General features: G+C 34.9%; 1 protein-coding gene across 1 annotated transcript in view; it reads left to right on the top strand.

Moving 5' to 3' along the window:
• The window catches only part of TRPS1 (transcriptional repressor GATA binding 1), a gene marked incomplete at its 3' end in the record, with an annotated part of 36,768 nt that overhangs the window by 13,566 nt on the left and 7,553 nt on the right, over window positions 1-15,649 (top strand). Inside the window, exon 2 of the mRNA XM_015816800.1 lies at window positions 8,060-9,189. Coding sequence (XP_015672286.1) covers window positions 8,060-9,189 — 1,130 coding nt within the window. The remainder of the gene's footprint in view (window positions 1-8,059; window positions 9,190-15,649) is intronic.

Raw genomic sequence — 15,649 nt, 5'->3', positions numbered from 1 at the left:
ATGTTAGAAGTCAATCCACATTAAGGGGGTTTATTGCATATTAAGTGATAGTCTTATAATTTACAGTATAGTACTTCAATTTCTGATAAATTTGCTGTTTCTTAAATGTGAATCTTACAAAGTAGTTAGCTTTAAGAGTTGTGTAGCTCTTCTATAGCTCAATGGTAGTACGAGTTATATAAAAGATGTTACACGTCATGTCTAAAGGATGAAAGACTATGCATTACTCATTAGATTAAACTGATGTTTCTGCTTTCTGAAGCATTGAATCCAATCAAATGACTAAGGAAATTGGCAGGAGTACAGAGTTTTACTTTAAGGTATAGCAATAATGGCACAATGAGATAAGTAAATCCAACCAGTCATTCCTGTTGCTTGGGCTACTTTTAGAAAACTATCCTGGGTTTCTAAACATCTATTATGTTTTCCACAGGTTCAGAATGGTCTAAAAAACTTGAAACCATGACTGTAGTTAGTTAGATGGGACAACGAGAAAGGTAAGGCAGTATATGAGTTGGTTAATCATTTGCCACAGTAGATGGCAGCACCTAGTTGATTTTGACCCGTTTTGGACAAGTAAACCAGATAAGATGCGATTAGTTGTTGGATAGGAAACCACTAAGAAATCCTGGAACTGTAGACTAGATTAGGAAGTTAAAAATAAGTGATGATGAAATTACAATTCAAAGAATGTGAATTGGTCTGAGGTTAGCCCATATGCAAGTTCTTTCATCTCCTGAGAATACATGATTAAATGAATATTTATTTATTTATTTATTAGACTTTAATCCTGTTGTTTTTTTTTACTTCATGAGTAATTCTAGGTGGTGAACGTTCCTCTCCATGTATATTCTTTACATAAATCTTTTATCCATTTACAGATTCATATATAACAAATGCAAAAAATCGTCTCTGATTGAAAATGCACTTTTTCCATTCATACTTTCTTTGTGTTTCTCAAATATCTTTACCTAGACACTAGTCTATTATTTTCTATTCATTTATCTACATCACGATCCTTCAAGTATATTTTATGAAGTATGAAAAAGAACTTTCCCATTACTTTTTTATTTAATATTTTTTATGTTTAATAAAATTAAAACTCAACAACCAATAACCCTTTGTGGCCCAGAATTATTTTTTGTCTGGGAATAATACATAAAACATAATGTACTTTTAAAAATGTTAGTAATATAGGACTTGAGTGATCATCTTTCACCAATGATGAGGATTAAATAGTTACAATTTTGTGTGTATATACACAAGATGCACATATTGCAGTTACAATTTGGATGTGATATACATTTTATTTACATATCATTTAGATATTATACATTTTAATTTTGTTTGCCAATCTCACTTATTTTCTTGGTGATGTCATTTCTTTTTCTGAAAGTATTAGTGGGATCCCATAAATGGAATCACACAGTGATTTGGTTGATACACATTATAACTTTGATATTTGATGGCCATGTTGAAGATACTAAGAGTAAGTGAAGGTAGTAAAACAGGGTTGGGGTTGGTTTTTTTTTAGTAAACTTATTTCCATGAGCATTGAACTGTCAAAAAGATAAGGCATTTTTAGTCAGCTACAAAATGTTAAGTGGCTTCAGCTCATCCATAAAAATAGATAGTGGCAGTAAATAAGCTAAAGCTAAGACACCTCTATTGGCAGAAGTGATAATAATAAGATGCTGGAGGCACGTGATCATTGCAGATATCTTAGAAGATGTTTATAAGAACATCTAACATTAATACTAGAATATTAAGTTAGATTAACACTCTGATCAAGTTAGAAGTCCATTAGTGGAATACCTATACAAAATACAGCAAGCAGCAGAAGAAGAATCAGTAAAGTTTCTAACCAAATTATGTCAACAAATTTGGAAACCAACAGATTGGAAATAATGACAATGCTGAAGAAAGTATCCTTAATTTTACATAGCAAAATAATGCTTAGGATCATCCAACTCAGAGGCCTACATGGAAAGGAGGATGCCAGCTCTTCAAGCGCTTTTAGAAAAGGACAAAGAACAAGAGACATTACTGTTGACACATACTGAATAGCAGAGAAAGCAAAAGAATACCAAGAAGAAGTTAATATGTGCTTCATTCATAATAGAAAGGAATTTAATTATGTCAACCATGTGAACTTGTGGAGTCTACTTACGAAAGCAGAAATCCTTGAATTTCTCCTTTTCCTTATGTGAAATCTTTACATAGATCAGAAGGCTGCAGTCAATATGCAGCATAACGAAACAAACAAGCTTCAGTTAGGCAGAGAAAATTCAATTGTTTCTATTATAATAGTTATAGTTTATTTTTCTCTAGGCTGTTGAGAGTAGGGTACATTTTATAAACCCTTAAGAATTCCTTATTCTGAAAGAATACTTTCAAAAAACATAATGAATACCCTTGATATTCATACTCTACAAGATTTTCTTGTAATCTGGTTTGGTTTGGTTGGAGAGCAACCATCATCCCAGTTGGGAGGAGGTCTCAAGCAGGTAATTATCCTAGACTCCCTACATAAATACAAGAAGTCAAGATCTGACCTCCTAGAATGCCTTTAGACCTAATTTGGTCTTTCCCAGGCAAAAACTACTAGTTGGGGTGATTCCTGTATTATAGGCAGAGAGCAGTAAAGTGTATCTGGTTGTTTGGGCCTATTAGTTTTGCACTCATACCAAATAGTAGTAATTACAGCTTAATAATATGTCAACATATTAACTGCAAACCCACTCATCAATGTTAATCTACACTTAACTGTCTTGAGGACAAAAACATGGAGTAACATCCAAAAAAGACTTAACACATTGATATTGTAGTGCTGAAGAATCATTTGGGCTTGGAATTTGTGATCCAGGAACACACAAAGATCTTTAATTTGTGGTTCCCAAAACCATCTCCAAATATGTCACTAAATTTTGGCTGCAGATTTGTCAAAAATCAGTGATTATCAAACCTTGTGAGAATGGCAAGAATGGAAGAAACAAGAACTGCTTAAATTTCTGGAAAGCTGTTTGTTGCTATTCTTCCACTCAACTTATACCTACCAAAATTGAGTTTGAGATGCTCTGCGTTTCTTTCTTAGGCTTCCCCTATCTCTCCTGGCTTAATGTTTCTTTTGCAATGGTCATTTTTCTTCTTTGACTTCCCCAGAGAGATTCCATCACAGTGGGGAAAAAAATAAACTATTATAATCCTAGTAGGATGTTTACACAGTTAAATAAATGAATAAAATCCCTCCAGAAAAAAAAAGAGAAATCTTAACCTTGTCACTTTGCAACATCTAATCCATTGTGATCGTTGGAGCTTCCCTCTTAATTGTTAGGTGTAGATACAGTAATTAAAAATGTCACCTATCTTTAATCTTGAGACAAGATTAAAGCCCTCCCACACGTATTGTATTGTACTGTACTGTATTGTATTGTACTGTATTTATAGCAAAATGCTATAACTATATTATAATTAGGTTGGACAGTAATACAATTCTTGCTGGCTTTTTTGCCTTTTGGGAACTGCCGTTCCAGCACCTTGGAAACCTGTTTGGAGTGCAGATTCTGCCTACTTTGTTTACATTCCAAATAATTTGGTCCACAATTCCCATGTTTGCCTCCAAGTCCAGTTCAGGACATTCATTTTGACCTTTAAAGCCTTACAAGGCGTAAAGCCAAGTTATTTGAGAGAGAACCTCTTCCCTATTACAACTACCCATCCCATCAGATTTGGCAGGAAGGCAAGTGGCAGGTCCTATCTCCAAGGGAGGGAGATGATGGGACCTAAGAGACGAGAGTTTTCTGCTGTGGCTTCCGCCCTCTGGACTGTCATCCCTCCTGAGATTAGATTAGCCCCAAACCTTGTGACCTTCCAGAAAGCATTTAATTTTTTTTCCAGCAAACCTGGGGAATGCTGTACTTATGTTTATTGGTTTTAATTGATTTTATGGAAAGTTTTAATTGCTGGTTTTATTATATGCTTTCCAGAATCACTTTGTGTGAGATGGGCAACCCTATAAATTTGACAAAATAAATAAAAAAATTCTCTGATCTTTCACCATTGGATGGATATATTTTTTAGGATACAAGGCTGGCTATCCTTACTGTTGGGTAACTGTAGCCTCCAGGTTAAACAATAGAATCAGCAAATGTCTGTCATTGGTGAAGATCAATTTCATTCACAATATGTTTCAGTGCAAATTGAAGTGTCTGTAGCTGATACTGGTTGAGAGACGGAGAGGAATTCTAATTCTGCTGCTGGCCAGGTAGCCAATGCCTGTGAACAGGGATTGGTGGTGGAAAACCAAGAGGATTTAGCAAATTAGCTGCAATTTACTGAAGTATAGTTCTATAGAAGTATGTTGAACTGAATATTAGCTTTCTTTTTATATTTTTATAAATATACATTTTAAGCATGATTTAATATTGAAACAAACATATTTACATGGCATACTTTATTCTTCAAATGATCAGAGACTTTCAAAATAAAGTAGCTAACATAAGTCCCCAGTCATGTGAAGAAAAATGCAGAACTCATAATGGTTTGACTGGTGGCTTCATTTCATTTCTAGACCACCATCTAGAACAGAGGTGGGGAACTATGGACCCTTTATGACTTCTGGATTTCAACTCCCAGAATTCCTGAGTCAGCAGGAATTCTGGGAGTTGAAGTCCACAAGTCATAAAAAGGCCATAGTTCCCCACCCCTGATATAGAAGATCTTCAACAAATTTTAAAGTACATCCAATTATTATAGTATTCTGTTCCTATTTCCATCTCTAGTAACCTGGGAATTCAGATAATGTTCTTACAGCCTTCAAAAATAGTTTCCAGGAATTCTTGAAGAGGAAAGCCATAGCATTTCAGATTGGCTAATGTTTATCTTTACACAGCTCACATTTCTTTCTTCTCTGTCATGGGATGCAAGAAAAAGTCCACACTAACTTAAACACAAAAGTCTGGCCAGCTGGTTTTCTTCATTCATCAGAATGCGCACATTTCCATAAAAGATGGCAACTCTCCTGTTGATACCAATATTATTCCGGCATTTATGTATCCTTCTTTCATGTCTTTCCCTAGCACAGGTCATCTGGTTTTTCCTCAAAAGTTCATCTAATTCACAGCATCACTCAAATGCTTCTTCCGTCCTTGTAGGTGGTCTTTTTATATTGTCATTTTCAACAAACTAATTCTTTTATGCTCTCAATTAGATTTCCCTCCTTGTTTCATTTGCTTATTCAGCCAGCTTCCAAAAGGATTTTATTGTGCTTATATTACATAAATAGATGACTTAGAGGACAGGATGGATTGGAAAAATGCAAGCTTTTAGTGCATTCTTGTTTGAATAGAAGAGAATACCTGCAGCTCAGTGTTAAACTGTGGACTTTTTGGTGTCCTGTGCTTGGTAGTTTGCTTGCAGATGTTTCATTTCCCAACTAGGTAACAACATCAGTGAGTGAGTGTGGGATTTGTTACCTGTTTATATTCAGTAGCTTGTTTTTTTATGTAAGTCCATAAACTCAATGATCCATTCATGTTCATAGACAATAATGAAAGACACCCTTGGATGTGGATAGCAAGGGCAATATTTGGGAACTTAGATGAAGCAGGAAAAATCTTGGATAGTTGTATTTGGTCAGCAAATACTTCAGTATTCCTTGTCCACTGAGGTTGATGAAACAGTGATGTCTTTTATAATGTGATACATTGAATAATACTAATTTCTGCCTTTGAAAGTCTTGGAGAGTGACATGAGTTAGTCATATGAAATTATTCCAAATCAACATTTATAGTAATCTTCTACGTGCGGAATTTTTAATTGTCAGTTATGGATCTTTTTCTTTTTTTGTACCGTACCAAATTTTAGTATAAAGTATTAATCTGCCTAGACCACTTGGCCATTTCAGTTTTGCACAAGTCCACTGGAATTCTGTGGCTATAATAAATTTAAGTAATGAATAAAATAAAAATATAAAAAAAATGTATATGCAGAGCAAAATGCAAAACAATTCATTTTAATATATCAATACAGAATATGAATCTGCTTTACAACTGATTGCATGGTCATGGCTGGGAATAATGTAAGAAGTCACCCACTAAGTGTTTCAGCGCTAGGAAGCATTTGTTATTGTTATTGTTATTGTTATTTAGTGCCAGGATTCAATTTTTAAGAGAACAAACCTATTAAGTTGGCTTATTCCATATCCAGTGTTGTTGGATATTATTAAAGATACCTTTATTAACTTCATAGTAGAGAAAAATCTCAGTTTATTTGAAATCATGTTTACTTAAAAGAGTGGGCCAAACGCAGTTCTTTTTATAGTGTAATTTATCAATATCTTGACTCGCTAGATGGGCCGTGTTTAATTTTGCAGTGTAAGTGAAAATGTCATCTTTTCTCTAGCTAAACGGGTAAAAGGTGTTTATATTATATGCATTTAAAAATGTTTACATTGCATGTTCTTTATGGATTTGAATCATTCCGTATGGTTCCATTCCAAAATGAACAGTGATCATTTGGTTTCTTTGAGATGCAGCTGCTAAAGTAAAGGGTGATTTGCTTAATGCATTATGGGAGAGAAATGCCCAGAAAAACAGTAATTTACTTTGCAGTTCAAGGAATGAAAATATGATCTGTTATGGAATGTATTTTTGGATACAGAGAAAAAACTAAAGAGGTACAACTGTTGGATTCCAGCTTCTGGAATCTGCACTTATATTAAGAAGGAAATTAGAATTCCATATGCATTATTTCTTCAGAAAAATCATTTTGTCAAATGCATGCATGTGTGCTTTTGTGTGAAGAATTTGAAATCTGCCTTCACAGACAAAGAAGTAAACATATGATGATATTGTAACTGTTATAAAATTTGCAGGTTGTATCTTTTTTTCATTTTCCATTCACACTCCATCTTCTCATTTCCATCTGTGCTTTTCATGAATTGCTATTCTTCTTTAGTGAGTATTTTCCTGTTCACGAGAATAGATTTTCCGTTTAATAAATGTTGTTGAACTGAAACCCGGATACTCAGGTGCAGTAAAGTTGTTCCGGTATTGCAAGAAAAAAGTGGCACGCATATGCGAAGAAGGGCTGGACCTCCATCCCCCAAAAAAGAAAGAAAGAAATAATGTGTTTGTTACATCATGAGCTCTGTCCCTTGCTTTTTGTGGTCTTTCTATATTTTGCTAAATTAAGGCTTCTGATGCCCAGCTACATTGAGAAAATTAGTGTTTGGAAATGCACTGTGTAGTATTTCTCTCCTGATAGGTTAAAATTAGTTTCAACTTGTTGCCCTTAACATAGCACAAACCAAAGTTAACTTTTGCCAAAGTGTCAGTAGTGATTCAAGTTATTTCTTTGACTTTTATGTATTTAATGGAAAATGCAAATGCAACCTCTTGATTTAGCAATCTCAGGCAAAATACTGTGTTTTCTTAATGGCACCGGTGAAACTTTCTTTTTTAGGCCTCTTTTGTAGATTTTTCAATCTGATTGAAGGAACGAAGGTTCAGCACTGATATTTCTTATTTAGGAAGAAAGGAAAATATGAACTATGATTCTTCCGGTTTCATATGTAGTCTTTTGCCACCTGCAAATAATCTTAAAGCTCTTGATTTTTTTAAAATTTCCTTTACTGGTTACCTTTTTAGGTATGTATCTTGTCGACTACTAACATTCTCCATTTCTTATAGTTATGCTTTTTTTTAGTTGTTCTGAACTTCCAGAAATTACTATGCTTCAATATCATTAATTCCTCCTTTCTTTCTTCCCCCTCCCCCTCGTTAGCTGAAGCACTTGCGGGAAGACAGTATTTATATTTGAGTTTTCCTTAAGATTGGTTTCTTCTTCTGAAACTCTTTTACTCTCTACAAAGTTTAAGAATTTGCCTCTTAAACGATAAGGATTTATTTGGAGACTGAAAGAGAAAAGCTGCTATTGTTCCGTTTCCCAGATTAATATTCCAACTTTTTTATTATTATTTTGTTTTATATCCCTGTATATAAGGAACAGGAAGTCCTACACCACTTACAGAAATTGTTTTCCTTTTCATGTTCTGCAGGTAACCTTAGGTGGGACCTTTATTGGCATTGGACGCAAAACTCCAGATTGCCAAGGGAACACCAAATATTTCCGCTGCAAGTTCTGCAATTTCACCTACATGGGCAATTCTTCAACTGAGTTGGAACAGCACTTCTTGCAGACCCATCCGAACAAGATCAAGGCCTCCCTTCCTGTCTCTGAAGGCAGCAAAGCCACAGACAGAAACTCGAACAAGTCCAGTCCTACTGTTCGATCGGGTGAGATGGGAGATTTGGGGAAGTGGCAGGACAAGATCACCATCAGATGTGGAGATGACACTCCAGTTGGCTATTCGGTGCCCATCAAGCCCCTTGAATCCTCAAGACAAAACGGTACGGATGCCTCCAGTTACTACTGGTGCAAATTCTGCAGCTTTAGTTGTGAATCCTCCAGCTCTCTCAAACTATTAGAACATTACAGCAAGCACCATGGGGGGAACCAGGCAGGGGGCCCTCACCCAGATCGGAATGACAAGCTCTCAAGGGGGTCAGTCATTAATCACAATGACGTAACCAAAAATGCAGATGAAGAGTTAGCAACAAAGAGCGAGAAGGGCTCTAGCATGGCCAAAAAGAAAGACTTTTCCAGCTCAGGAGTGGAGGACCACGTGGTGACAAGCTACAATTGTCAGTTTTGTGATTTTAGGTACTCAAAGAGCCATGGCCCAAATGTAATAGTGGTGGGACCTCTTCTTCGTCATTATCAGCAGCTACACAACATTCATAAATGTACTATTAAGCACTGTCAGTTTTGTCCCCGAGGCCTCTGTAGTCCAGAAAAGCACCTTGGAGAAATTACTTATCCTTTTGCTTGCAGGAAAAGTAATTGTTCCCATTGTGCTCTCTTGCTCTTGCACTTGTCCCCTGGGATGCCAGGAGGCACCAGAGTCAAGCATCAGTGTCACCAGTGCTCTTTCTCCACCCCTGATGTAGACGTTCTCCTGCTTCACTATGAAACCACACACGAAGCCCAGGTGTCTGAAGTCAAGCAAGAAGCAAATACCCTGCAAGGGGGGGATGGACCACTGACTGTCAAAGAAAGCAAAGAACACTCGTGTACCAAATGTGACTTTGTCACTCAGGTAGAGGAGGACATTTCTCGACACTACAGGTAAAAGTCTGTGTGTGGGCATGTTTGTGTATGAGAGCACATGTGAATTTCTTAACATCTTCCGCATTCATGTGGTGAGTCTGGTCTAGAGTGAGTCAGGTGTTTACCCCATCACCCATCCCCTTTATATAACAGAGATGACAATTTAGGCATAGTCCAAATAAAGGCCATGTTGTGGAGCATTGGGGTGATGCAGCCCTAATCCAAGGATGTCCGGTGGTATTATCAGATGCAAAAAATTATTCATATTGCTATCTGTGTCTAGATTTTTATTTTATTTTGATCTTTTTCTGTCTGGAAGGCCAGAGCCTTTGCAAGACACTTTACTTTCACAAAAGGAGACACTGTATTTTTTTAAAACACCAATAAACTTTCCAGTGTGTAACTCATACAATAGAATTGAAGACCTTAGGGCAGACTTGTGTAAATAAATTGGTCTTGTGGACTTTCTGAAAAGCTTGAAAGTAAAGGGGCATAATGAGTCACGGATTCAGGTCCTTATAGACATGAAACCCATATAGAACAGATTTAATCTCATATCTTTTCATCCTTTAGCTAAGTAATGTATATACACATCTTGGAAATAACCATGTTATGATCCCAAAAATGCAAAAATGTAGCCAATGACAGTAGCTGTATTTTTATAGAAAAATAAGCCAGAATGAGAGAATTAGCCAGGAACCATAAACTGCAAAGCAGTCTCTGGTCTGTCAGCCAGTTTATATTTATTTATATAGTAAGATAAAACTCTTACATTTGGATGATGTCCAAGCCAACCTTCATCAGATCTTCAGTGGGGGTTTAGTGGTGTTGATAGAGCTGGATTATAGAATATGAGTTCAGAATATGGGTTCAGAGTTCTAGATTTGACAGGGTGAAGTTCTCAGAGAAGTAGGGATACCATGCGGAGCAGGGCTATATTATTTCAGGGAGGAATAGGAAGATAAGATTCTGCTTGCGTCTAGGAAGCATAGAAATGGCAGCAAACAGCAAGCTGTTGCAAGGCAGATAATAGGAATCCAAGGTTTCTACCATGGAGCTGTTTAAGAGAAACCAACATAACACACACACATACACACACACACACATAAATCTAGTGAAAGGTATGATTATAAGGTCTACTTGCCCTTCCAAATCATAGCATAATGTCCCATATTGTTCAGCAGTCTGTAAATTAAACACCATATGATATGAACATGGTGTAGAACTCTTATCTGATAGCTAATGTTGATTTCCAAATAGAATAACTTTATTTTCGATTGCAATTTACTACTACTACTACTAGTTGTTCTTCTTCTCCTCTTCCTCCTCCTCCTCCTCCTCCTCCTCTCTTTTCAAGGCTTTGCCCCCCCCCCCCAGTTTTGATTAAATTTGTATGGCCACAGAATTCTCCTAAAGAGAAGAAGGGTTTTGCTTGTTTTCTTTTTCTAGGCTCACATACCAAGATTGCTTTGCAATTTATGGTTCCTAGTTATTTCCCTCATTCTGCCTTACTTTTATATGAAAAAGTATAGGCATGTTCCATTTTCAAAGATTTGTTGAAATTGACCTATCCATTATTTTTTGGGAGAAAGAGGAATTATGCCAAATCGTCTTTCATTTTATATAATAAAATTATACTTGTTAATGAGATGTTTATCTAAAAGAGTCAGTAACAAACAACTAAGCTACTATGCGAATTACTGTATCACATATAAATAAGTTAATATGATATCAGATACTTTGGTGTTTTCTAGTTTGAAAAATGTATTGCTCATTGTTGGAAGGGAAGGAGAATGGGCATTTTTGCCCAAACAAAGAAACTGGGAACTCATACAACTAGAAAGTAAACATAAAGTTTGATGCCTTGAGAAAATGTTTAATGTACACCAAGAAATGAAAGAGAGGATATAATCATCTTAATGTGAGATGATTTGCTTTACATACAGTTTCCCCTTTTTCAATTGAAATGGCCCACTAGGAGGCAAAAATTAATTATTTAAATATGGTAAGCTTTAAAGATGAATGGCAGCTTTTATATCTTAGGCAGGGTTATAATATATTTTAACAAGGCCAGCTTAGGAAAACATTGAAAAAAAGAAAATGCAAAGAATTTCTTCTATTTAAATGAAAGTTCTAATATTTTAATTTTTGATATATCTTGGGTGATTGTGAATTGTGGTTGAAAATGCTTCCTTGATGTTTTTATTTTGTGTGTATGTGTGTTTAAATTAAGATACAGCTTCAGAGGAAATGTTTTTCTTAATTCCATGAAACAGAAATTTAGACGGTGATGTTCAATTTAGTTCTCTTAGCTATTAAAAAAAAACCTGATTGTCATATACTTCCCACTGACGTCAATGGTACATAATGGTATTGAGAGGGGAAAACACATACCACTTGTTTAGGTTCTAAATATGTTTTGGAAAGCTAAAATTGGACTTTCGAGTTAAAAAAAAAATTGGCTAGATTTCTATCAACTTTTTGGCACAACAAACCAGTATTTATGCATACTCTTTCCCTGTCATATGCTTACATATATTTTACCAAAAAAGCATTTCAAAACTGTTTTTTGAACACAGTTATTCTGTAAGATTTATACTGCTACTCTTGTCATTGTTTGTTTCTTTTTATATGTAGCTAAGCATGCTTACTTTCATTTTAGGATAAAATAGGGAACAAAATTATTTTAAGATAGATTAAATATGATAGAAACAGTTAACTGACTCATTTATTGAGCCAAATGATTTCAGTCTGTGTTTTGGGAAATTTTTGTGGGGTTTTTGAAAAAGAGAGTGAAAGATTAAATTCAAATCTTTGTAGATTGCAAATAATAAAACCATAGCAAAATGAAAATTGACTGCCTTGAGCAACAAGGAACAGAGGATTTTGTGAGTGTCTTCTCATACCTATGTTTTGCTGACTTCAGTGGGATTTTCTCCAGGTAAATGTATTTGGTTGTGTAGAGAAACGTTGGCTTTTTAAAAGTTTTTAGATCATCCTTCCCATTTCTTTAAAGTATTTATGGGAAATAAAATTCAACATTACCTGCAGAACCATAGTTTAAACACAAATGTTGAAGTACGAAACTGGAGCCCTATGCTTAAGGTAAGACTTACTGAATACAGTTTTACTAAGATAAGATACTCAGTGAAATCTTGTAATAGATTAATTAGTGAAGGACTATTCATGAATATCTGATAAATCAAAGAGTATGTCATCAGTACATAAGCAATGTAAATTGTGCAAGTGACATACATATTTCTGTTTTTACTTATGTTATGATTTATATGTGCCAATGTCCCCACAGTAAAAATGACAATAAAAGGTATCTCATCTCACCTCACCTCACCTCACCTCGTCCTGTCTTACCTTACCTTACCTTATTACCCATGTCATACAGGTGACTCTGGGCAGTGTACACAATAACTGGTGTCCAAGCATAAAACACTAACCCCACTTAGCACCACTACCAAAAGAAAAGAAAATCAACAACAACAGTAGCATACAGTAAATTATAGAAGAAAATGGCCACTGATGCAATGGCCACAGATGCCACAGTCTGTTGCATCGAAGTCTGGCTGGCATTTATGCTTCACTGGTTGTTGAATGCTTTATCTAGGCATGTATGACTGTGCCCAAATGCTGAATTGGGAATGAAGTTTAAGTTCTTGTGCCTTCAGAAAGTATTCTCAATATTGTTCTATTTTACCATGCTTCTCATATTTCTCATTCGTTCAGTCAGTTGTTTCTCTGACTTTTGGCAGACTAGTGTAAATCTGATATTTCTGATGATGATCAAGAAAGAACTATTGCCTTGCATCCACCCTTCTCTTTCCTAATACTCATTTCCTTTCCCCTTCCTTTGTGAATTCTGTTGTATATGGCTCTTTATGACTGATGCTAAAGATCCCTCAGCAGTAACCAAATAGGTGTTTATGTTCCAAATTTAAAAACTCTTAAAAAACTTTTGATGGGATTTTGTATAGCCTGAATGTTACCACTAGAATAAACATAAAGCGGCATATGATTGAGATGAATGAAGTAAGTAAGGAGATATTAAACAAATTGAAAATATGATTAAGGCTATCCTTTCATTAGATGTGGTTCTGATTACAATTTAGTTTAAATCCCAATTATTTTTTAGTTTTTAATCTTTATAGAACACCATAAACATAACAAAACATAAACAAAAGAAAATAAAATGTTGATTAATATCAGTGGCACACTACTTTTATCAATATTATCAATATTGAAGCATATTTTTTTAAAAAAATAGTGTGATTCACCATTCATTTTTTAAATTATTTTCTACTTATGTAGATTATGCTTCAATTATTTTGACAGCATTAAGTATTCAATTTAAAAAGCTATAGTTGTAACATAAAAGCAAACATACTAAGATTTCTTGCTTCTCTATTGCTTAGTTCTCTTCTTCCCTATTTCTTGACTTGCCATGTAATACATTCTGTTCTCTATTATGCATGTAAAACCAGGAATTCCAATGCTGTGTCTTAAGTATTGAAGATATTTATATTTTATTCATTATTAAACTTCTGTGCTGCCCATCTTGCCAAAATGACTCAGTGAATCCAATATGAACTTCTTTGGGAATGAATTGGCACAAACTTCAAAGCTTTATTTTGCTGGTCAGAATAAAGAGACTTGCTTTCACCCTATCTGCCAAAATGGTAATACCATAGTCCACTGAGTGTGATTAAGTTGGGCTTTAAGTATAGCAACTATATTGGTAACTACTCACCATCTTATCTTTTAATGACCGACAAAGTTCTGTCAAGATTATTCTAATTAACTCCTTGATTGTCTTCATCCACTTTGTAGGTTGTCTTCCTTTTGAATTTTCCTTGGTTGTTGTTTCTCTCTCTCTCTCTCTATATATATATATATATATTTGATTCATCATCTACTTACTTACATGATATGCCCAAAATATCTTGAGTTTTTACTTACTAATTATTGCTTTAAGGCAGGCATGTCAAACTGCCGGCCTGCGGGCTGGATGCGTCACGCCAAAACCGCGCCTACCCCATTACCGGCAATGGGGAAAAAGTCATGATACGTCGCATGATATCGTGAGTTTCACATGCCTGCTTTAAGGGAACGGTTAATCATTATTTGGTCCAGGATTAATTGACTCAATGTTCTTGCAGTCCACTACAACTATATTCAGACATTTCTATCTTCTTCCCCTTGCTGCTTTTCAGAACTAAGATTTAATTGCCATACATTGCCACCTTGTTGCTACAACTGCTTTTCTCTTTATTTTAATAGAAGTGCCCTTATCCATCATGATCCTATCTAATTTTGTCATTGTCTTTCTCCTAAGAATTCATCTTTTCTTCAGTTCTCCAGCACATTGACCATCTCAAAGAATCAAAATTAACCTCTATCTTCACTTTGCCATCAACTAAACATGTTAGCATAAAATATTATATTTTAACTGTTGCAATATTTAAGAATAATTCAAAATCCTCACTTTTCAAGTATTAGCTTTCTTAATGAGGTCTTCTAAGTCATTTTTTTCTTTCAGCTAATGAAGTATCACACAAACACCAAAATTAATATTTGACCTCCAGTTTTTATTCCAGCTGTTATCTCTTCCAATTTGTAATTTGCTCTGTAGATTAAACAGTATGGTGGCAGTTAAACAATATGATCCACCCTCTTTTGTTTTATTCCATATTATGTTTCTACTGCGTTTCTTCAAATATAGTTCTTATGGTATCACCTCATTCATTATAAAGTTTTATTACAAGAAAATAGAGCACACTTATAACTTTAATATATTCCATATTGTGATATACATTAAAAGGCCTTGCTGTGTTATTTACTTAGTGATGAAATTTACAAGCTGCATTAAATGAGTTATCTGAGAGTTCAAAAAAAATGTAACATTCTCAAAAATCCATACAAAGTATTTACAAAGTAGATATCTGGAAAAAGTAGGTATTTAGAAAATTTATCAAACACTTTTTTTTGTCAACTATACAATAAATTAGTTTTTCAAAAGGTTATACTGAGAAAGGGATACATTTTAAAATGTATCAAGAAACTTTACATAATAATAATAATAATAATAATAATAATAATAATAATAATAATAATAATAATAATTAATAATTAATAATAATAATAAAAAAGTTGGAAGGGACCTTGGAGGTCATCTAGTCCAACCTCCTGCTCAGGCAGGAAACCCTATACCATTTCGGACAAATGGCTGTCCAGTTTCTTCTTAAAAACTTCCAGTGTTGGTGCATTCATCGCTTCTGGAGGCAGGTTGTTCCACTGGTTAATTGTTCTAACTGTCAGGAAGTTTCTCCTTAGTTCTAGGTTGCTTCTCTCTTTGGTTAGTTTCCACCCGTTGCTTCTTGTCCTGCCTTCAGGTGCTTTGGAGAATAGCCTGACTCCCTCTTCTTTGTGGCAGCCCCTAAGATATTGGAACACTGCTATCATGTCCCCC

The sequence above is a fragment of the Protobothrops mucrosquamatus genome, unplaced genomic scaffold, assembly GCF_001527695.2.
Source record: "Protobothrops mucrosquamatus isolate PMUCROS unplaced genomic scaffold, P.Mucros_1.0 scaffold501, whole genome shotgun sequence".
In the NCBI taxonomy this organism is placed as follows: Eukaryota; Metazoa; Chordata; class Lepidosauria; order Squamata; family Viperidae; genus Protobothrops; species Protobothrops mucrosquamatus.
The sequence above is the reverse complement of the archived record's forward strand: the minus strand, read 5'-3'. Positions and strand labels throughout refer to the sequence as shown.